This window comes from Dipodomys spectabilis, unplaced genomic scaffold (assembly GCF_019054845.1).
Source record: "Dipodomys spectabilis isolate Male_0828 unplaced genomic scaffold, ASM1905484v1 ptg000256l, whole genome shotgun sequence".
In the NCBI taxonomy this organism is placed as follows: domain Eukaryota; kingdom Metazoa; phylum Chordata; class Mammalia; order Rodentia; family Heteromyidae; genus Dipodomys; species Dipodomys spectabilis.
The window spans coordinates 1,639,872-1,665,353 of NW_024870933.1; the positions used below are offsets into that span (position 1 = coordinate 1,639,872).

General features: G+C 36.1%; 1 protein-coding gene across 1 annotated transcript; it reads right to left on the bottom strand.

Moving 5' to 3' along the window:
- Positions 1-687: 687 nt before the first annotated feature.
- Gca (grancalcin) lies at positions 688-20,796 on the bottom strand. The gene is made up of 8 exons (XM_042699513.1): positions 20,659-20,796; positions 15,304-15,447; positions 6,563-6,632; positions 4,993-5,036; positions 4,313-4,460; positions 2,859-2,972; positions 2,244-2,302; positions 688-901 (listed from the first exon to the last, which is right to left on the bottom strand). The coding sequence occupies exons 1-8, from the start codon at positions 20,683-20,685 to the stop codon at positions 875-877; spliced, it is 633 nt and encodes a 210-aa protein (XP_042555447.1). The 5' UTR covers positions 20,686-20,796; the 3' UTR covers positions 688-874.
- Positions 20,797-25,482: the final 4,686 nt, after the last annotated feature.

Consider the following 25,482-nt stretch of genomic DNA (forward strand, 5'->3'; position numbering starts at 1 on the left):
TAAATGCTGACATTTCACAGCAAATGTGCATCATCTCCAAAACACAAAACTCAAGATTTAAAATAAAGTAATATTTTAGATTATCTCTGTTTTCACTAATGAAATAGCATATGGAGAAAAACATTGTTTATTTGAGAACGTTTTGGTTGGGCATGGTGAAGTACATGAAGAATCTTTGCACTCACCAGGCTGAGGCAGGAAGATGGAGAATTGGAGACTGATATGGGATATGTGGGCAGACCTTGTCTCAAAATAACAAAACAAACAAAATTAAGCAATAAGCACTTTTGTTTTTGTTTCCACAGAAGACAAAGTACATTGAAGGAAACTATGCACCAAAAAATGCACTAGACTCAAAATAGATTTGGGGGAGCTATATAATTTTCTTTCTTATAGACAGACTTACAGTGTCCTTTTCTCTGACTATGTGATCAAAAAAACAAATATTATTACAAAGATGGCACCAAGTCCATACTTATGACTCTTAAATACCCACAACTACAAATAAAAAATTCAAATATATAATTTGTAATTTTCAAATAAATCATATAATCTAGCTTTTATCATTTGCCTTCTTATACAATCTTTTGTATGAGTACAATCCTCTATTTTTGTTAAAAAATTAAGGTTAAGCAATATTGATAGCAATTAGTATTATTTATACAGTGATAACTTTTGCAAAAGAAATAACATCAATTAAAACATCTTTTATTGCTTTTAACTGTGTTTTATAGTAAAAACATACAGAAAGAGAAGAGATTTATTAACAAGTAGAAACATAAAAAGCCCCAAACCTTTTATTTAAGGAAGTCCAGTTCATTTCTTCCATGCAAAAGGATTCATAGTGTTTCTAGAGCTTTCAAATTCTAGGCATTCAGATCATCATAGTGCCCTGCAAAAACTAATTCGTGAATACAATTATCATATGGAAAGCACAAAATTGTTTAATTACATTCCATAAAAACTCTACCATAAAATAGAAACTTTAAAACTTTACAGGTTTGTAAGCCAATATATACCAGTCAGGTAGTTGATCCTACAACTTCCATCAGTAAATATAACAAAAGCCCTGAACCATCACAGTATGTAGTGAAATACTTTTTCCTACAGCTCCAGTTAAAACACCAGGCTCAGGTTCAAAGTAATCACTTTGAAATACAAAACAAACAACTAGAGCTGGGAAGGTGGCTCAGTGGTAGAGCGCTTGCCTTACATGCCTGAGGCCCTGGGTTCAATTCTTCAGCACCACAGAAGCAAAAAGAAAAAAGCTGGAAGTGGCGCTGTGGCTCAAGTGGTAGAGCGCTAGCCTTGAGCTGAAGAGCTGAGGGACAGCGCCCAGGCCCAGAGTTCAAGCCCCACGACTGACCCAAAAAAAAAAAAAAAACTAACTATATTTCTCAGAGTTTAAAATATCTTCTCTGTTTTGGAAAAGATTTCATTACAAGTAAATAATTCTTAAAATAAATAATATTTTCCCCTTAAAAATGTTTGCAATCATGACTGTCAAAAACCATTCTAAAGCCGGGCATGGGTAGCTCATGCCTAAAATCCTAACGACTCATGAGCTAGATATCTAGCAATCGCTGTTTGAAGACAGCCCAAGCAGAAAAGTCCCCAGGAGACTCTTATCTCCAATTAACCACTCAAAAAATGGAAGTGTCACTGTGTTCAAGTTGTAGGTCATTATCCTTGAGCACAAAGAGGCTCAAGGACAGCACCCAGGCCCCAAGTTCAAGCCCCACAACCAACAATAATAAAAAATCCTATCATAAAATTTAAAGATATATTTAAATTTTATATGAAGCAAATTTGGTATTAGTATTTATAACAATCCGAATCTTATATTTGTACTTGGTTGAAAAGTATAGAAGATAATATGGGCTAGAAAATATATTATTTACAGTAATATACCTCAAATCACTTAAATATCTTTCATTCATGTTTTTTCCTTTGGTGTGCCGGTGCAGAGGCTTGAACCCAGGGTCTCCAGCGAGCAGTTAAGTTTCTAGACAATACTCACAGGCACTCTACCTCTTCTACCTCAGGTGCTATACCTCCTCTTATCTGGTAAGAGATAAGAGTCTCTCCAATTTGTTTGCCCAGGTTTGTTGCAAACCTGGATTCTCAGATCAGTCTAGGATTATAGATATGAGCCACCAGAGTCAAACCTCTTACGTATTTTGATAACTAAGGACACATTTAGAACAGAGTATTAATGTCAAAGTGCTAAGCAGGATACTCACGTCCTCATATATGAAATTAACAAAGCCTTGGTGCAAATGGTCTCTTCTTCTAAAGAAATCTGTAAACAAAGAAATACTTTTAAAAATATTATCTAATTTTTAAAATTTTTTTTCCAGTTGTAGGGCTTGAACTCTGGGCGTGGGTGCTGTCTCTCAGCTCTTCAGCTCAAGGCTAGCACTCTACCTCTTGAGCCACAGCAACACTCCTGGTTTTCTGGTGGTTTATTGGAAGTAAAAGTCTCAGGGACCTTCGTGCCTGGGCTGGCTTTGAATCACAATCTCAGATCTCAACCTCCTGAGTAGCTAGGATTATAGGCATGAGCCACTGGTGCCTGGTTTAAAATTCTTAATTTCAAATATATAATGTATAAAGACTAAATAATTTCACATTCAAATAAGTCTCAAGTGACTTACTGCTTTAGGCAACTAAGATACAGAGAAAAATTTCTAAAACACAGCTATCACAATTTTCACAATCTATACTCATTAATTTTAAAGCCTTAGAACTCTAGATTTAACAGTAAACAAAGGTAACAACATTATTGTAAACTTGCAGAGAAATTACTAAAGAAAAACAGCTACACAATAGTAAACTGACTTTTAAATGACCAGTACCTGTCAATGCTCGAAGCTTTACACAGCAAGCAACATAATCATCAAAGAAAATTCTGCCATTCTTGCTGTAACGTTTAACAATAGCATGTAATGTCTGAGGACTCAACCTGTATCCTAAAAAAAAAAGATTGACAAGTTAAAACTTCTAAAACTAAATACCACAAGAACACTGCAACATTGTTTTTCATTAAACTTGTAAGTATATTAATTTTCAACATTCATCTATAAAAATATATTATAAAAACATATTCATATTTAAAATAATATGTCAAAAACTTCATGATTAACATTGCTTTGAGGTACTTACAGTAATAAAATTCTAGCTTGTAATAAATTCAAATCTGAGAAAAAAATTAATCTTTTTGTGTTTAAAATACAGTTTAACTGTGAAATGAAGAGGTCAAGAGGTATTTCACAGGTTTTTAACATTGTAATACTTAAATCGTTATATTATTTACAGAGTATAACAACAAGGATTGTTAGTAATCTTTACTCTCTCAAATCTTGTATTTCTTGTTGGAAGTGTCTTTGTATAGCTCAAAAGAATTTGAGGATTGGGGGCTGGGGGTTTAGCCCAGGGGTAGGGTGCCCACCCAGCGCATGCAAGGCCCTGGGTTCGGTCCTCAGCCCTGGGAGAAAAAAAAAAAGAAAAGAATTTGAGGATCAATTTGCTTATTTGAGTGTGGAAGACAATGGACCCTCTTGTACTACAGATGTACACTAATAAAATTAGTTTAATAAAACAATGAGATGGAGAGAAAAATATTGTTCCTAACTTTTTACAGGCTCACACTTGTAATCCTAGCTACTCAGAAGATCTGAGCCAGCCCCAGCAAGAAAAACCAAGAGACTCATCTCCAATTAGCCTCAAAAAAAACAAAGCTGGAAGTAGAGCCTGTGGCTCAAGTGGTTGAGTTCTAGCCTTAAGCCCAGAGATAGCATGCAGCCCCTCATGTCAAGTGCCAGGACCAGCACAAAAACAAACAAACAAATAAAAAATAACAAAAAAAAATCTCAGAGACTGAGATGGACTTTGATCCCCAAATTGAAATTCTACCAAGTTACAAAAGGTTTCAAATGGTAAGTACTAACTGAAGAAATACATTAACTATACTAAAAAAAAAAAAAAATCAGAACAAATAGATGTATAGAAGATCACTTTAAAAAAAAACTCTCATAGTTAAAATATTATCTTGTAGCTATGGATAGTTAAAATTATCTTTAGGTCAGTGGGGAAGCATCTGCCTAACATAACTCAATCCTTAATACCAAAGTGATTATAATAATAGTAGTAATCCTATTGTTAAGGTATTCAGTTAGAATATATCTAAACCTTGAACTGTTGATGAAAAATATGTTCTTTTATTAATTAGCAAATTGAAGTAATTAAGATTTATTTGCTGAAAGAACAAAGATAGCTTACACAGATCCTAAAGTATTTTAATTATTCTTACCCATAACAGCAATGGCTTGACTTAGTTCATGATGCTCTACTGTCCCACTTCGGTCTTCATCTATGGCCATGAAGTTCTGCTTCCAGGCATTAAGAGCTGCCCAAAGCTCCTTGAATTCACTAAATCCCATTTTTCCTGTATAATCTCTCTGAGTTTTATTAATAAAAATAAGTATAGGTACTCAAGAAATGTGACTCCAAACTCCACATCACTGACTGAAAACTAAGTCTTCTTCTGCAAAGTTAGTCTAATTAAGCGTATGAATAGATTTGTGTTTAAATATGGATCCTTCCAGACTTCAAACACACCTTAAAATGTTTTAAAGTCTCTAGCTTACTAGTTTATGGGCATGTATAGCTAACAAATGCCTTAATATTTAGAAAGCAGTATCTCCAGCCTGGTATCAATCACTCATGTCTGTATCATTCCTACCTAAACAATAGGCTAAGACATGGGATCCCAGGTGGAGGCCAGCCTGTGCACTAAAGACCAGAATCCATTGCTAAATAACCAACAAAAATCTGGACTGGCTGTAGTCATTGTAGTAATGGATCGAATGTCAGAACAGCAAGCCTAGGGTGACCATTCATGAGGCCCAGAATTGAAGCCATGGTGCAACAACAATAAATAAAAAAACAACAGTGCTATATGTTAGTTCTGTCTACTGCATTCAAGGATACATCCAACATGGCAATCATGATTCTGCAGGTTTCCAAACTGAAAGCTATAAAATAAATTCGATATTTGAATTGGAATCTACTCAAATTCACCTATAGAAAATTGTGACAATGTTCATCTTCAAAACAAAATATTTTGAGATTCATAACAACACACAATCACTATGATCAAACATTGAGCAATTATAGTAAAATATGACAAAAAGGTATTGTTAAATTACTCATATCTAGTAAGAACAATAATAAAATAAGTGAAAATTACTATGATAAAAGTATTAAAGAAAAAAGGTTTCATTCTCCCTACCGCAAATGGCAAAGTAAGATTTAAGTTTGGCTTTCATTGGCCTAAACTCTTTATGGTGACATTGAAGGGTTTTATGATCTGGCCCTTGTCTACCTCTCTGATGTCTTCAAGTGCTACTCCTTTGTGTGATCTAATTCCTTCATGATTTGTGATCTTTGGTCTGCACAATACGATCTTTAATTAACTAGCAAAATTTTAGGTTGGAGGTGTGGCATAAATGGTAGAGTGTCAGTCATGAGTAGGCAAACTAAACAAGAATGTGAAATGAAAGGCAGTGAAAGAATGAGAGAACACAGAGCACATCAGGGTGATGAAAAACAACATCTAACACTATCAATTTAAGGAACAAAAAAAGTATTATAAAAAGGTAAAGTAACAGCACATCATCATAATCATCACATAGTTGGGAACAGTACATACATCACAAAAATGATATAAATACTTTTTACTGATCCAACTCAAATTATTCTATAACCACAATGCAAGGATGGGAGAATAGAACCTGCTTGAGTAGACTTGAGGGATGGATGACGTTAAGATGAAAAGAATTAAAAGTTCTAAAGTAGACATGATCATACATGCCTGTAAGTTCACCATCCCAGCACGGAGACTGATGCAGGAGAACAATGGGTAGAGGCCGGCCTGGGCTAGATAGGAGATTCTTTCTCAAAAATAAATAAATGGGACTTACAAAAATCTCATAATTGCTAGGCGCCGGTGGCTCACCCCTGTAATCCTAGTTACTCAGGAGGCTGAGATCTTAAGATCACTGTTCAAAGCCAGCCCAGGCAGGAAAGTCTGTGAGACTCTTATCTCCAATTAAGCACCAAAAAATCTGAAGTGGTACTATGGCTCAATTGGTAGAGTGATCTCACCTTGAGCTAAAGAGCTCAGGGACAGCGCCCAGGCCCAGAGTTCAAGCCCAACAACCTATCAAAAAATATCAAATTGTCATTTTCATACTCATTGTATAACATCAACTGATAAGTATTCAACTGAAAACATATAATAATACAAGTATAATATTTTCAGGTCCAGAAGCAAATTTTAAAAGAATTAACTAAAAAAATTTTCCAGAGCTATTTCACATTACTGAGTGGCAAATGTTGGGAAGATGACAGTCATTTTACAATTATTTAACGCATTAAATGCATCAAACTATGTGCACCTATAAGTGTTACAATTTTTAATTGCTTTAAGTACAGGGATAGACGAATTAGAAATGAGATTCCTACTCCAATTACAAAAAGAAAGAAAATATGTTCTCACGAGAATAAGTTCCACTAATTCCAGACTGGGTCAAACACATCTGAAGTTCTTCAGCATCCACTTCACCATCCTGTTAAAAAAATATGTATTGTTCAAAACATTACCATCAACTGCAACATTCTAGAGATTAGTATCAACCAAGAAGACATATTACAGATTATCACACAATGAATTATTTTCTCTGCTTCTAAAAAGCACAATGTCATATTATATTGCAAAACTGTGTCTTGTGAAAGTCCCTGTACTTCCTTTTAAAAGATTAGAAAAAGGACTAAAGGTTTTCAGGAAAGTCTCTAAATGTGTCCCATTTATTTGGAATATTATTTCCAAAAGAAAACTATATACAGTGAATATATATTCCTCCAGGAATATTTCTCAGTCAACATGCATCTTGCCAGTCTCCTGATTACTGTTCAAATATTCTTGTTTGAATTAATGAAAAGGAGTTGTTTGGTTTTTTTTGTTTGTTTGTTTTCTAAGCAAGCAAGATGTCATAAAGAAAGAAACCTATTAACTGGTCTCACTATATGATCTCTATTTTTTTCACCAATACATAGTAAAATCATTCACTGCAAGTATCACATAGTTTGCCACAAATGCAAAAACAACTGTGAGAAAGGATCAAGCTGACCAATTTAAAACATGCTTCAAAACCACAAAGAAGTTTGGCTAACAATCCTTATAAACACCTATGAATCTTTGTTAATGAACTGCCAGAAAGAACTCCAATGATTCTAACTCAAATTTAAAACTACTGAGACATATTCATCTCAACAGACAATTCTTACAATATTCTCTGTGTAGAGAATCTTCGGTAATCGCTACTCAATTTAAATTCAATAATTAGAAAACTATATTTTGGGATGGGAACATTGCTCATTGCCTAGTATTTCTGAGGCCCTGGGTTTAAACTCCAGTACTGATATATATCTATATCTATATATATATAGATAGATAGATTTATGAACATACTTCTAATGTGTTCTGAGCAGAAATAAAAACTTCTTAAAAACCTATTAATTAAGTCTGACAGCTGCCACAGTCAATACCATCTCAGGGAAATGACAAACACAATGCCAGGCTGCTGTCGAATTGAAACAGTAAATTTCAAGACCTTTTTTTTTTCAAGCTGTTAAAATAGAAACAAAGAGTAGGAAATTACTTTTTATTAGTCCTCACGAAGAATGGCATTTTTCCACTTAAGTTAGACAAAAATATTTCATCAGTATACTATAATTTTTAAATCAAAAAAGTTAATTTTTAAATAGACAAAAGAAAAAGTAAAAATCTTATGTGTCAACATTCAATATTCTTTAAGGACTATTCATTGCTTAAAATATTAGAAATTCTCATTCAAATATAAATTATACTTAGAAATTTGAAATGAAATCCAGTAAATGAAAATTCATTTACTTGTGCTTTCATAGAATTTGAGAGTTATAGAAACCTCTGAACACCCTTACTGAAAGTTGTTTACCCAGAAGTGTAAACATTCTCGAAGCATACAACTTCATATATTTTATAATAATATCTGAATTAAGAAATAAGCACTGCTTCCCTAAATGTGCAGCAAAAAAGCCTAAATCATAATTTTGATTTACCAGTTAGTAATGATTATGATCAAGTACAGTAAATTTACTGTAAATTACTAAATTAAACTGTTTGCTTACTCATATATAAATAAAACAAGAGTACCTGCTTCATTCCTACCTTACAGTAGTGTAGCTACGTAAAGAAGTAGAAGTAAGGTACACAGTGAAGTTGAAATTGTTGGCATAGCAATATGTGTGGTATATATTTGTTGGCCAGGGAGAGAGGGAGGGAGGAAGAAAGGAGTGAGGGACAGAGGGAAATAGAAAGGGAGGAAGAGTAGGAGGGAAGCAGAATTGAGGGAGAGAGAAAGGGACCAGAATTTCCAACTATAATCTGATTATTAAATCATTACTGCTCAGAAAACACCATCATATATTATAAATTAATAAATATTAATATATTAGCACCCACTTGAAATCATTCTGAATTATCAATATTGGTAATTTCTAATATCTATCTGACAGTGATAGGTCAGTAGTGCAAGGCAATTTTTCCAATAAAGCAAAACTTAATGGAACTATCAAATAATCAACAATTAAATAATCAACTATCAACTTAGTATTGCTACTTATAATGTTGAGATAGTTAAGAAGTTTATGACTCAAATATAAAGGGTCAGTTAACATGTATTTATTTTCATTAAATGGATTCATTATATTGCCAAGTAGAGATGCTAGACTGATTATCAGTATAATACTATTTAAGAGTTCCTTACAAACAAGACAGGCATAATAAATTTAGCAGATAGATTTGCATAAAGTTGAAAACAGCAGAATATGTTATTACAGTGGTGTGAACCACTAAATGCTTATTGTTTTATAAGGGAAGTATGGGGTTGAGTGGAACAGAACATATAGCAACTTAATTATGTCCTCAATTTCTGCAGTTTTCCACCTGCTCTGTCAATATTTGTCACAAAGTCACTACAACAAGGTAACAATATGGCCACTGGACCTCCCTATCTTGAGTCCTTTTTCAAGGTAGGAAGAAGGAGATCAAAAGAAACCCAGAAAAATCTTCAAGAAATGCCTGTTACTTGGGAACAGAGGGCATCCCAAAGAAATACTACCTATATCTCAAGAGCCAGGTCAATAGCAAATGGAAACCATTTGTAACCACACAAGTGTCAGAGTGTTAGAAAATTTCAGTTTCCACCATAGAAGAAATGACAAAAAGGAAGTTGTCAGTGGGATTGGGATAATCAAAACAGAAGGTGGAGTTGGTGCCTCGTCTCATGCCTCTGATCCTAGCTACTCAGGAGGCTGAGATCTGAGGATCACGGTTCAAAGCCAGCCCGGGCAGGAAAGTCCGTGAGACTCTTATCCCCAATAAACCACTAGAAAACCAGAAGTAGCACTGTGGCTCAAACGGTAGAGCACTCGCCTTAAGCTGAAGAGCTGAGGGATAGTACCCAAGCCCAGAGTTCAAGCCCCACGACCGACAAAAAAAAAAAAAAAAAAAAAACAGAATGTGGACCACAAATACAAATTCTTTGCATAACTTCTTCCTAGGAAAGTAAAGGGACTTATTGAACACTCAGGTGAAGCAGTGTCAAACTTCAATGTCATCGAATTCTGTGAAATTTACCTACTTCAGCAATCCTCGTTGACCATTACTAAAAAACACTTGTAATCCTAGCTACTCATAAGTATGGATATGTAAGGATCATGGCTCAAAGCCAGTCTGAATAGGAAAATTCATGAGATTCTTATCTCCAACTAAACAGCAAAAAAGCCAGACATGGAGCTATATCTGAAGTGGTAGAACACAAAAGTTCAGGGACAGGGCCTAAGCCCTGAGTTTAAAGCCCCTAGGACTGGACTGACACAAAATAAATAAATAATAACTTTAAAAAGAGATAGGAACTAGAAGAATCAACCATGAATTCCTATCTTCCCATCGTTCTGGCCCTTGACTTTTTATTTGCCTTTTTCACTGTCTCCTGAACTTTTTCATTATTAAGCTTCTCCCCAAAACATCTCCAATCTACATGCTGCCTGTCTGATGTTCAGTCCCAACTTCCTCATGTGGTTTACATGTAGATCTTTCTCCAAAATCTCCCCAGCCCAGTTTCCATGAACCTATCATCATATTCTCTTTTGTTTGTTCATTTGTTTTTTTGGTCGGTCGTGGGGCTTGAACTCTGGGCCTGGGCATTGTCCCTCAGCTCTTCAGCTCAAGGCTAGTTCTCTACCACTTGAGCCACAGAGCCACTTCTGGTTTTCTGGTGGTATATTGGAGATAAGAGTTTCACGGACTTTCCTGCTCTGGCTGGCTTTGAACCGCGATCCTCAGATCCCAGCCTCCTGAGTAGCTAAGATTACAGGCATGAGCCACCAGCGCCTGCCCACAAAAATGCTCTCATTTCCCTTGATAATTATTACACATATAAATATGTGTAAATACAGTGTTCTCAAATATTTTATTAACAACCACAACTCAGTTTATCACTCTTCTAAGAAATGTTTATGTACCAAGAAACAAATAGAACAGGTGTTACAACATATACTAAGAAACAGTAAAAGACAAGTTCATTTATCTCAATAACAAACACTAATATAAGTTCTCTTTAATTTGTTTATCTTAATTGATGTACAATTTATATTCGATATCACATATATAAACTATGCTTAAATTTACATTTACTTTTTTTTTTTTTTTTTGGTAGTGGGGCCTGAACTCTGGACCTAGGCGCTGTCCCTCAGCTCTTCAGCTCAAGGCTAGCGCTCTACCACTGGAGCCACAGTGCCACTTCCAGCTTTTTCTGCTTATGTGGTGCTAAGGAATCGAACCCAGGGCCTCATGCATGCATGCAAGGCAAGCATTCTACCACTGAGCCCCTTCCTTCCTAGCCCCCTACCTTTTAGTGGTACTGGAGTTTGAACTCTAGTCCTAGCACTTGCTAGACTGGCATTCTGTGCCACTGGGTCACACCTCCAGGTAATTTTTGCTGGGTTTTTTTTTTGGGGGGGGGGGGTCAGTCATGGAGCTTGAACTCTGGGGCTGGGCTCTGTCCGTTAGCTCTTCAGCTCAAGGCGAGCACTCTACCACTTGAGCCACAGCTCCACTTCCTTTGCTGGTTATTTTTAAGATAGGGTCTCTTTGGGCCCAGATGAGTACCTGGGTGTAAGCTGTTCATATGTTCAGGACCCCTGGTAACTAAGCTAACAGACACATGGCACCATGTCTAGCTATTCATTGTGAAGATGTTTTGTGAACCTTTTACCTGCCCCAGCTGGTCTCTATCCTAATAACCTCAACCTCCCAAGTAGCAAGGATTATAGTGTGAGCCACAGGCACTTGGCTCATTTATTATTTCTTCATGATAAAATTTCAAAATACTTTCTTCTCACTTTTTCCAATGCACAATGTATTATTGTAATGTACAATCACCCTTCTGTAAAAGAGTACCCTAGAACATCTCACTCCTACCTAATTATACCTTGGGACTTAGAAGTAATTCTTTAATGTGTCTGAAATGGTCACATATGATATAGCATAAAGAGCTAAATTTATTGTTAAATGAACTGTTAATCAATTGCTTCAAATAGTTAATTTAAGAATCTACTCTTTCTCCATTGACATAAAATGCTACTTTTACTGCAACCTGAATGTAGTATGGCCCTTTTACCTTTTTGTAGTATGTGTTTCCTTTTACATCCGTATCACACTATCACAAGAATTATACAGTCATTTTCCACATAGTACCTTCTCAATCAATAATAGGCCACATAGTAGGTGGCAGATGGACCCATAGTATAATAATGAAGCTGAAAATTTTCTATCATTTAGTGCAATGGTTTGAATGAATGCCCCCCCAAAGGTCCATCTGTTTAGAGAGTGTTCCTGAAGGTAATGCAGTAGAAAGGTGCAGGACTTTCAGAAATGGGACCTGGTGGGAGGTCACCAAGTCATAGGAGTATGTCCTTGAAGATGACTATGGGGTTTGGGTATCATCTTCTATCTGACTTCTTGTTTATCCATTATGCAATCCCACCATGGTGCACTGCCTTGGCCAGAGGCCCAAAGCAATGAACCCACCCAACAAATGACACCTACAGAACCATGAGCTCAAGTCATCTTTTTTTCTAAGTTAGTTGTTTCAGGAATTTCATAGTAATAAAAAGATGACTCTCTATACATATATGTGTGGGTGTTTACACATACTAAATATTAAACTATGCTGTGCATTATTCACAAGTTTATGGTGATAACTATGTAAGCAAATCTATAGCACTACCAGTCACATAAAGATATGGCACATACAGTCATGTACATGAATAATATTTGAAAACGGGTAATAAGCAACCATATCAGTAAGTTGTATCCTTATATATTATATACTCTATTAGCATTTTAAAGTGCACTTCTTCAACTCAAATAATTTTAATGCTTTTCTGAAAAGTGTGCCATATTGCAGTGGCAGCAAAACATCATACATTTCATTTACTGTAAAACGATTGACCTATGTATGTATGTTATGTATGGTATAGTATTTCTGTATGTAAATTCTGTAATTTTTATACAAAAATGAAATTGCCTAATGACTCAGAACATATTCTTATCATTAAGCAAGGCATAACAGTGATTCTTTAAATGATTTTTTATAATGTTTTATTATAGTTTATGATTTTTTAGTCTTTTTATTATCTTTAGTTGTACAAAGAAGTTTTATGAACAAAAAGTTTTATGAACACAATACATCTTTATCAATAACTTTGTCAAGTAAAAATGTTGTAAAGAAAAAAAGATAAGAATTTGATTCAAATAACAGTTGGAAGAAATTGATACTTTATAATAGTGTTCTGCCTCAGTGTTTTGCCTATACTGCAGTGAACACAGATTTCTGATACACGACTATTGGTGCTACTAGAAAGTAAGCAGCCAATTCTGCAGCAGTGTCAATTGAGCTCTGATACTATCTACCGGGAGACAGCACCTGATCTCACAGGCTGAGAATTCAGTCCCTACAATAGTCCAAGGCCAGGCCTCCAGCACTTCTGGATTATCAGTTATAAATTATAGTTCCCATGCTGCTTCCTCCTGTGCAGTGAATTTTCTAGAATGCTTCCCAGAACTCAGGGGATCACTGCACTGAAGAGACACACAGGGCAAGATATGAAGGGTACTGAGAGCAGTAGACTCCGTTCATGCAGTTAGGTATGCAATTATCCCTGCCCATGAATAGCTTATTGTTTGCTTTTGTGTGTAAGCCTTCACATCTTACCTCATCCAACTCTTTAAACTCTGTGCTCTTTGTGTTTTATGAAGATTTCAAGGCATAGACGTGATTATTACCAGGTTAAGCAGGAAAAACCAGGAATGGGTCATCCTTTGGCATTCTATGCAACATCTCTTCCTACAAGGTAGATGTTAGCTCTCTGAAGGAGAGTGTTAAGACATACTATCAAACCAGAATTTCTTTATAGACATCTAAGTGCAGAAGATTAGATTTTTCTATGATCTGGATCGAGGAAGAAAAATTCCAGTTTCTATGCCTTGACTGGGGGAGAGGTTCTGAGCCATGGGCTGTGGATAAAAATAGAATACAAACACACATATGTTCAGACAAAACAAAAGTGTGTTTATATATAAGTATATCTATGTACATAATGAGGAGGCTATAAAAACACATATAAAGTGTATTCTTTCTCATCTCGAATATTTACTCAACACTTTATGCTGATGGTTGAAAAAATGACAATGTCATAATGTATATAAAATCATTTTAAGATGAATGTAGTGTTATATCAAACAGTAGAAATAAGAATAAAAACTTCATCTGACCACAATAATTGCACATGTTCAAGTACAACTCACACACAGAACTCACACAACTTGAATTGCCAGACTCACACCGCCCTTTTAATCGTAACATAAATCAGGCTTATAAACAGCTTGTCGAAAGGTACTGCAAACTGATAATATCCCACTAAGACAGTATTCATCTTGATTTTTCATTAAAAGTAGAAAGTATATCTCAGTGTTTTCTTTTTTATTATATCTTGCTTGCATATAAGTCGAAATTACAAAAAAATGCTTATTTAACTTCACTTGGGAAAAATGCAACTTCTCTGTTGGAACAAAGTTATAATGTTTTCAAGTGATTTACTACTATATTATGTGATATATTTAGGTTTTAATTGATGTATACATATATGTGTATGTATATATACACATTTATAAATATATACAGACACTTCAATGAACTTACGACCAAGTTAAAATATTGTTCCTTGGATATGTACTAATTGTTCTAAAAGTCTCTAACAGTTATTCAGATCTCCAATATTCATTTTTCCCTGCTATAAATGGATGTTCAGGCTATATTTACTTAGCTTCATGTTGACTCAATCATTCACAGAGAATAGAATGTTTCTCAATGAATGTCAAATATAAAGAATAATTTAAAGTATTTAAGTACTTAAGTTTGGGCTAAATACTTAACTACTGGTAAAAGAAGCCAGTTCTTGAATAACTGCAGCTAGAGTAGTGGCTTCCCCACATTCTCTTGCAATAACAAAATATCTGATGTTGGTAATATAAAAGGAAAATAGATTCCATTGGCTCAGGCTTTTTTCTGGGAGAAATGAAGGCCTGGGCATCTCTCTGCTTTTAATGAGAGTACACTGTCACTGGCAGAAAAGCTGAAAAGTCAAGTAGTCATGTGAGGAAAAAAGTATATTTCCAAGAAAGAATAGGAGTAGATAAATCATTTAAAAATCCACTCTTATGGTAACTACAGGAATACTGATCAGTTTTTTCAATGAGGGTAAACCTCTCAATCAAATTACCTCTTAAATATTAGGCTATTAAATGTCCTTGGCAAGTAAATGTCAAGGTGAGTTTTAGTGGGAACAAGACACACCAACCCAAATGCAGGAAGCATATGGGTAAAGAAAATGACCATTTCCTCACTTTGAAAATGTTTCCTCTTCTCATCAAAACAACATATTAGACATCTTACAAACAGCCCTTTGTAAAAATGAAGTGATTCGGGGTGCTCTTTTAAATTTCAAGAACAATAGTTGTCTAGCTAAGAATTTCATATATATTTAAAATGGTACACTAAGTAAAATAATTGATATTTCTGTTCCATAGCCAACAGTTTTACAATCTGGTATTTGGCACTAATGGTAACATCTTACCTGTCCGGCCACCGCAGTGAAGTAGGTCCACATGGGGTCACTGCTGTGTGAGTATGCTGTGTATCCAGGAGGGCCACCAGCAAGCAGGGGTGGACATGTTCCTGGGACTGGCTGTCCTGGGATCTGACCATTAAAATTTCCAAACTACAAGAGTGGAAGGAAAGAAAGTTTAGAATTCAAAAATGTCATTGATCAAAGTTGATTTAAAAGAAAATATTCACTACAGATCTACTGAAAAGTACACATGTGGTTATCAAAAGCTTCCAACTAAATAGTCACCAATGCCTTCACTAAAGAACACTGGATACCTCATGTAATGTTTCATGAATGTATGCTACCTATAATAAGATAATAAAAAACGAAACTTCTAAACACAAGAACATGAAGAGCAGTTTTTAAACGTGTTTACCATCCGCTGCAGAAACACACACACATAAAAACACGTACGGTTCCACCTACAGTTAAACTAAGATGTATGCCCCAAGACACATACTTGGAAGAAAACATAGTAAACAAAATAAAATCGTGGTCTAACTAGAGGAAGTTGCATAAAACTGAAACACCCTGTCTGACAGAAAAGATTTTTTTCCAAAAAGTGACAAGTAAAAATTCAATTAAGTGACTCTATCAATAACAATCTTTTCTAAAGCTAATAAAGTACCAAGATTACTAGCAACAATATTAATAAGTACCTAATATATAAGGCTATTGTACTCCAAGTACTATCCTAAGAACTTTCCATCTATTATATTGATTTTTCACAACTCAATGAAAAATGGAAGTATTATCTCCTTTCTTGTAGTTAGGTTTCCTGAACTGGTAAACATCAAGTATGTCACGCAAGAAGTAACCTGTGTCCCCATATTGGGGTGGTGTGACCTTAGGGGCTATAACTTACTTATTTCTTACTATGGCTATGGTTGCTTTTTTTGTTTTTTTTTTCACTTTGGACTTGGACTATGTTTTCTAATACCTTTGCAAATCATTTTACTCAGCATTTTTATGAGTACAGAGGAGGAAGAAGTATTAAGGGTATTCATCATTCCATTCAGAACAAAAATTATCCTTGAAGAATGATGAGAAGTTGTCAGAGACAGAGAGAGAGAAAAGAAGTGTCTTCTATATTCTCTCCCAACTCCTCTCTTGGTCAATATTGGGCCTTGACCTCAAAGACTGAGTGCTGTCCCGTAGCAACAGTAGGACGAGTTCTCTACCACTCACCATGTTTGTCTTTCTTTCTTTCTTTCTCTTTCTTTCTTTCTTTCTTTCTTTCTTTCTTTCTTTCTTTCTTTCTTTCTTTCTTTCTTTCTTTCTTTCTTTCTTTCTTTCTTTCTTTCTTTCTTTCACTGAAGTCAGGGAGGAAATATTATGGGAGGAATCTATTTTTGGGAAAATCCTACCTACCTTCCCTTCTGAATTTCCCAAACCAACTTCCTTAAATGCAATGATTTGATATAGCAATCAAAGAAAAGATGGTTAAAAACTATCACTCCTCCATCCAAAGCCACTGTCCCCTGAATCTGTAATGGACATTTCACCTTCATAGGGGAGAACAGGGTAGGAAGCACCGTGTCAGCTCCAGGATTTGGTCTTGCAGAACGTGATGAGCACATTCTGTTCTGAAGAACAGAAGAGCCATGAGGAAGAGGAGACCAACTTCCAGAGGACTGGATCCCTAGCAAGGAAGGCTAATCCAAGATGCCTGAATAAATTCATCTTTCAGCTTTCTTCTTGATAGCTTCAAGTAAATGAAAACTGACCATGAGACAGGCAGTTATTTTCTAATAATATGATTGAAAAAAAACTATTTTTTTTTATGTTTCTGAATTTTTAGTAATATCTTTGGTCCTTAGCTTTCTTTCCCAAAATTTTAAAATTACTTGGTCTTTTTTATGGTTAGTTAAGACTAAACCAAGCATATATAAATTGCAGCAATTCCCAGTAGTCAGAAACTGAATAAGTAAGAGGCAAGTAATCAATATTTAACCTCACCCTCAGTTTATTACCAGAACAAACCTCAAAGTTCTTGAAGATAGATAGATAGATAGATAGATAGATAGATAGATAGATAGATAGATAGATAGATAGATAGATAGATAGATAGATAGATAGATAGATAGATAGATAGACAGACAGTCAGATAGGTAGATAGATAGATAAAGATTACATACCAGCTCCTATCATATAAAAAACAAACATGAAATGTTTCTTTTTTTAATATTTACAGAGCTGACATTTTTTCCTTTTATTCTTTTTTTCTTACTTCAATATCTCCAAGTTTTTCTTTTTTTCTTTATTTTTGGGGGGGTCTGGTTGTGGGGCCTGAACTCTGGGCCTGGGCGCTGTCCCTCAGCTCTTCAGCTCAAGGCTAGCGCTCTACCTCTTGAGCCACAGTACCACCTCCAGCTTTTTTCTTTTTGCTTATGTGGTGCTGGGGAATTGAACCCAGGGCCTCATGCATGCAAGGCAAGCTCTCTACCACTCAGCCACCTTCCCAGCCCTCCAAGTTTTTCATATGTAAAACTTACATTTGAAAATATCCATCACCCTAGCATACTTAGCATATATCACAAGTATGCATAGAACTAAATTTCTTTTATTTCTTTCTGTGGCATTATTGGGCTTTAACTCAGAGCCTTACACTCTTTGCTTTTCACTCAAGGCTAGTGCTCTTAAGCCACATCTCCATTTCAAGCTGTGTGTGTGTGTGTGTGTGTGTGTGTGTGTGTGTGTGTGTGTGTGTGTGTGTGTGTGTGTGTGTGTGTGTGTGTGTGTGTGTGTGTGTGTGTGTGTGTGTGTGTGTGTTCCTGGGCTTAAACTCAGGGAACTGTCACTGAGGGATTTTTACTCAAGGCTAGTTGTGTGTGTGTGTGTGTGTGTGTGTGTGTTCCTGGGCTTAAACTCAGGGAACTGTCACTGAGGGATTTTTGCTCAAGGCTAGTTGTGTGTGTGTGTGTGTGTGTGTGTGTGTGTGTTCCCCTGCTTAAACTCAGGGAACTGTCACTGAGGGATTTTTGCTCAAGGCTAGTTGTCTACTTCCAGCTTTTTGGGTGGTTAACTAGAAATAGGAGTTTCATGGACTTTCCTGCCCAGGCTGGCTTTGAACCATGATTCTAAGTATCTAGTAAGTATCTAGGATTATAAGTGTGAAACACTAACACACAGCTTTTCTTTTTTTTTTTCTTGGTAAATTAGAGATAAGAATTTTATGGACATTTCTTCCCAGGCTGACTTTGAACTGCAGTTCTCAGATCTCTACCTCCTGAGTAGCTGGGATTACAAGTGTGAGCCTACAGTGTCTAGACAATCTACAACTGAAAACTTAAGTGTGTTTTATTTCCTGAGACCAAAATCAAACAAAATTCCATTAATTATAATTCTTATTAATATACAGTTAGTCAAAAGAAAAACAACCAAATTTGAGAAACAATTATTAAACAAGTAAAAATGTATTTAAGTGTATCTACTAAGTAGATTAAACATGTAGTTCATTAGATAAAACTATGTTAATAAACAGATATTGCAATGAACACTTAAAAGTTTATAATTTTGTTAAATGAAGAAACATCAATGAAGAGTATATTGATTGTAATTAACAGGATTGTTAAATGAGCTTAAATACCTCATTAATATGCTCCAAGTTAAGCAATACAAATCATTTTTGAGTGTGCATGCCAGCCCTGGGAATTCAGGTTAGGTCCTGGGTACTGACCCTGAGTTTTTGCTAAAAGCTAGTACTCCACCACCTTGAGCCACAGCTCCAGTTCCAATTTTCTGGTGGTTAATTGGAGATAAGAGTCTCACAGACTTTCCTGCCCAGGCTGGCTTTGAACCAGAACTGAGATCCTCAGATCTCAGCCTCCTGAGTGGCTAGGATTATAGATGTTAGCTACCAGCAACAGGCTTAGCAATGCAAATTCTATCATATATTTAATCCAGCATACATATATATATATATATACATATATATGTATATATATATATATTACATTTAAAGGAATCAGCAGCTTGAAGGTACTTCTCTTTCCAGTTACAAATGATAACCATGAGAGGAGGTGAAAAGAGCTGCTATGTTTTAATAGAGAAGAACATTTAAATGTTCAAATACATTCCTATGTTTCCTTTGACAAAAGTGGAGTGGATAAGTAGCAACTTCTACCAATAAAAATCTGTCACTCCAGCCACTATATTTCTAATCCAATGCTTCCATCTGAAGAATATATATAGAAGGTGGTGAAAAATTTAAAGTCCCAGGTGTTTATGTTGTCTGTACTGGTCTTTGAAGGAGACTTTATCTTCCTTAGGCACTTTAAAGTACCTTGGTAAATTTAAGGACAAATGAAGGATAGACAAAGTGAGAAATGCCAAATACAATTCAGGAAAGTTTTTCAAGCAAATCAGCTTCAGTAGAGTATTTAACTCCAAATAGAGGATGTAGAGATTCATTACCTTCAAACATAATTGCCACTTAACTTCCAGGGATGAGTAGGTGGTTTGAAGACAGCTACTCTAAGCCAAACTCAACTTCCTTATTTAACCAACAAAGCATAATTTCTCTGTTGAGGTAAAAGCAAACTAATAAAAACAAAGCATGTTATACTCTGCCTACTTTCAATGGCTCATTGGGCACTCCCACTTTGTAACCAGAATGTGTGACCAGGCTTTGAAGATCACTGCTGTAACAAATACTGAAGATTTGGGTTCCTTCGCAGAAAGGAATGACCCACAATTACAACTCATAAATCTCAATGTGATGTAGGACAGTTAGTAAATAAGAAAGAATAATCTTCTCCCCCCCAAAAAAACAAAGTCTCGGAAAAAGAAAAGAAACACACAACAGATGGTCCTTGGTATAACACAAAAGTTTAGGAGCTGTTTAGAGCACCTCTTAATTTATTCATGAGCAACTTAAAAAGGAAGAACAAAACAAAACAAGAAATGCCCCCCCCCCCCAAAAAAAAAATCAGAAAGAGGATCTGTTACTGGAACAAGGAAGGTGTGTTTTGTTTCTCTCTTCAGAAAAGAAATTTTAAAGCCACGCCACAGTCTGAACTCCCCCGAAGACAGGTGGTGCTGGTCCTCAAGGACTAGAACACCTGCCACTCCTGCATTGCCTCCCTCCCTCCCCGCCCCCGCCCCAGCCCGAGCGCCCCGCCACCAGGCCCAGGCCTGGCCCCGGCCTGCACCGGCCCCGCCCGGCCCGGCCCACTCCCCGTGGTGGCCTGACACCACTTAGGACCGCCCGCTGCCCGGGGAGGATGCTGACTGAGGAGGGTGGACCCCGCAGGGTGGCACCTCCCCAGGGTCACTACACCCCGAGAGCACAGAGGCCGCTGCGAAGCGGCCAGGACTCACCCATCCTCCGAAACCTGGGTAGGCCATGAGGCTCCGACGGAGGTCTCTTTCACCCTCAGTCTGTCTGTCCCGCGGGAGAAAGGCACAAGGTCCGGTGCAGGTGCCTCTGCCCAGAGCTGCCCCCCTTCCAACCCGCCCCGCTGGGGTCCAGCTCCGCCCTGCCAGGTTCTGATTGGCTGAACCCAGCCCACCCCTTCCCGGAGTCGAACCTTACTCTTCCTCGTCTCTGATTGGTTACATCCTGTCTCCTGGCGCCCAGTTTGTGCCTGCTTTGCTCTCATTGGCTCAACTTAAGTTCTCACCCAAGAAGCTTTTTCAGCGGTAATTTCCCCACCCTCTGTGGAAGAGTTCTCTAGGCCATTAACTCCTTGAGTTTCTTTTCTCTGTAGAAACTCAAAACCGTGTCCAGTTAATGAGTTGTTTTAACCTATTCCTAGACTGTAGCTGAACTTCAAGTAACACATCCGTGAGTTTCAAAACACACTTCTATAGTGTTGATGTCACACCAGAAGTTTAAAGTCAAGACTACAGCTAGGCCCCAGAGGCATACACCCTTGACACCTTACTTAAGATAAGTTGTAGTAGAAATGTACAAATGGGCTAGTATTTGTACTCTCGTAGATAAATTATACTCACAGTTGTCAGATGAAGCAAAAGGACGTTTATTCAACTTTGACTTTAAAATAAAGTTGAAAATGCAGTGTAAATATGTCCTAGGTATGATCTACGTCCCATACTTTCAGATTTTAAAGGCTGTTTACATGCTGATAATGTGTTTCCTAATTATACATACCAAAAGAATCGCCTGATAAAAAGTTAAAGGTTCAATTGTTTTTCTTCATTATGTAAGAAGGATTGACAACTCTAAATTTTGTAGCTTTAGCTTTAATAAACTTGGATTTTTAGCTTAGAAACAAAGACAAAAGTATTATTTTGCATTTTCTCTGAAGAAATAAGTTAACATTTTTTTGAAAATGGAAGGCTGTCTTTTAAAAAAGTGTTAATTAGCAGAAGAAATTAACCTTGCAAAGCTGAGTAACTTAACTTGCTCAACTACCCTGCAGAGGAAGAAAGTGTTGGACCTTGTGAAACAATTGTTATCAGTAAGAGGCAGAGAGAAAGGAAGATTGCTAATGTCCAAGCTACTTTTGAGAAAGTTTCAGTTCCTGTAACACAGTAGGAAATACTTTAGCTAATAAGGTTAAATTATTTGGATAAATAAATTGGAAGAGAAGGATAGCAAAACTTATGTGATAAAAGAATGTGGAACACATTATTAAAGTACCACAAGTGGTATTAAAAAGCAGAACAAATTGCCAAATTTTGTTCCAACTGATCACATATTCAAAGAAATGCTTAGGAAGGATTGAGTGATTGTATTTACACTGTTTTTCTAAATCAAAAGTCAGAATGGTTGTGCATCTTCTTTTGGTAAATGTACCATTAATGATGTATTGCAGTTGTATACATTAGGAGTCAGATTTCTGTGAGGTCTCATGCATTTCTGCATATCTAACTTCAAAGACAGTTTTCTCTCCAAGACAAAAATGTGGATATGATTGCTACCATCCCTTTTAAGACACAGCTTTCCTTATATGGACTTCCTTCAGTGTGATAACAGATTCTGGTCAGCTCTGCTTTGTCCTGTGGGACTCTTGTGCTTTGACTAACAAAGTCCTTTCTCTCTGACCCAAAAATTCCATGCCTTATGCCAAATTCTATGAGACAGAAAGGCTAACTTGTTAGTTTGCAAATAGAGTGAAATATCAAATCCTTTAGAGCTCCTGGCAATGTATCTGTTTTTTTTTTTTTTTTAGAGAAAAGGCTACCCAGGAAAGCAACTACCACAGAGTAACCACCACAGAGTAGATACAGAGAGGATTTCAAGTGCAACAAAAATCTCCAAAAATGGAAGGTTTCACTTATAAATTTTCTGGTATTAAAAATAATAAAAAGATCCAGGTTGATTTTAAAATATTAGTAAAATTTGCTTTCATGATTCACTTAGTGTTCTATGAACAATAACACTTTATTAAAATATAATGTACTAAAGCCAATTTTAAGTCATGTAGTTGTCTTTCCAGAACAATGCATGCTGGTCTAGTGTGTGTGTGTTCTTTATTATTTTATTTTATTTTTTATTATTTTATTATTTTATTGTCAACACCTTGACAGAGGGGTTACAGTTACATAAGTAAGGCAATAAGTACATTTCTTGTTGAACTTGTTACCCTCCCTCATTTTTCTCCTTTTTTCCCTCCCCCCACCCACCAAAGTTGTACAGATCATTTCCAACATATTGTCTTGTGCATATTGTCCTTTGTATCTGTGCTTGATTTAGGTACCCTGGTATTGTATATATGCTTATCTGAATTAGGGAAGAGAAGGGAAACAACAAAATAGTGAGATATAGTTATATTTTTGTACAATGAAAACTACACACAACAGTCACTGTGTGTTTTGAGGTGTTATTTTTTTAAATAGAAATATACTGGATGTATAATACTATTATCTCCAATTTATGAATGTGAAAAGTAAAGTGGAGAATTATATTTCTCTTACAGTTGCATAATCAGTAATAAAGCTGAGATTAAAACCAAGCATTTTGGCCAGAGAATGTGGTCTCATACTGTATTTCTACTTCTTCCCTACCTCCAATTATAGCATTTCAAAGTATAATAAAAAGTCACTCCCAAAACATAAAAAGGGAAGGTAAAGGATAGGAAAAATCTCAGTATGAAAAATATCTAGAGTAATAGATAAGGAAATACATTTGTTTTTACCAAGAGGAGTCAATCTAATCACTTACATTATATACTACACATGCTCACATGAATGCCTACCTATGGAATTCCCTCTGAACTTTGATGGCCTATGGACTTAGATATTTAGTTAATTATCTTACCCTCCCAAAAAAATCAAAAAAGTTAAATTGATTATGCTTATCCTACCTACTGGCTGCCACCTAATTGCCTCTTTCCCTCTATATGAATGGAGTGTCAGGACACACATATGAGAGGTAAGAACACAAATCTTACTACTGCTTATCAAAGTTTCATTGCAGAAGCAGAGCCTTTCCCTCATTGTGATAGTCAACTTTTTGCTGCTGTGTGTTTAACAACTTTCAGGGGAAAGGTTCATAGTTTCACATGCTTTAGTCCATGGTTAGCTGGCTTCATGGCTTACAGATATGTGGCAGGACAGAAAAATCATGATGGAAGGGCCTGGTGGAAGAAGTAAGCTCCCCTCATGGTGGCCAGAAAGCAGGGGGGAGGGGGAAAAGAGAGAGAGGGAGAGAGAGAGAAAAGGAAGGACTTGGAATTCCATGTACTCTTCAAAGACACACATTCAATGGCCCATTTCCACACCTAGGCTTACCTTCCAAGATCTCATTTAGCTGAATGAACTAGACCATGGACGAAACCAGCATCCTTATGATCCAATCACTTCTGAATAGTGCCACTAGTTTAGGACCAAATCTTCAACACATGAGTTCTTTGGCACATATAAGTCATTTCCTATTCAAGTCTTAATACTCATATAAATCATTTATACTAAATATTTAAATAAAACTTATCAACTAATGAGAATGAAAAATAACACAGGCTGTTTTCTGTCACAAAAAAATCTAATTTACCTTGCATAATGTGTTAACTAATTACATTGCCCAATTTATTTATTCAGCAGTGAGTTATTGAACACATGTAATATAACACTACTTTAGATAGGAAAAAAAAATACAGCATTAAAGAGGAGGAGGAGTGATTGTTCATGCCAGTGAAGAGCTTACATTCAAACAAGGAGAAAAGACAGTAATAGTAAGACAATGAATATGGAAATTACACAGTATGTAAAAAGATGATAAGTGCTACTGGGAAAAAATGAAAATTACGGGTTGGAAAATGACAGAATAAGTCACAGGATTAAATAGAATACTAAACATAGCCTCATTATAAAGGTAAATTTAGAACAATAACCTGAAGGACATGAGCAGGTTGTGTTCATAGATATCTGTCAGAAAAAAAGTGCCAGGAAATATTAAAGCTAAATTCCCAAAGCAGGAGTTTGAGTGAACTGTTTGATAATGGCTAGGAGTCCTGTGGCTTTGGAGTAGATTAAGCTAACTAGAGAGTAGTAGAAATAATTATAGAGCAGGGCCATTGAAGCAGATCTTTTCTCTCACATCTTCTATTCCTACTCTAGGTGACACAGCAAACCACTATGGAACATAGTATGACTTAATTTAGAAAAGATTGTTCATTCTGCTGTGGTGATTGTAAACTGAAGCAAGATCTGTGAACAATCTGTTTGTAGCCTACAAAGTATGGGGAGAAATGGAGATTGTTAGTCTAGTAGTAAGGTAAAACCAGAAGTATTTCCTTAAGCTTCTAAATTTTCCCTTTAATATCCTGGGGAAACCTGCAGAAGCAGCTATTTGAGATGGAACCAAATCAAGAATCAGTATTGAACATGTTAAGTTTGAATTGTCTGTGAGATTAACTGACTGGCTCAGACGAATTGTTAGTCTGGAAATGAATAATTGAACAAGTGAGTCCTGCTGCAAACCACTCAATACTCTTCAGGGACTGTGTTTTATTCTTCCCTTCATATGAATCAACCATTGAGAAATGACAAACAACTCTCCACCACACTCCTAGGCTGGAAAACTGATCCAGAACAATTTTAACTGAGAACTAATTGATACTGCTGGCTACGAAAGTGGAAGGGGCCTGAGAAATTAATGCCTTCTTGGCATCATTGCTCAAAAAAAAAATCAATGAATGTTAGAATTAACTTTATGACTCAGTGGATTAAATATATAGC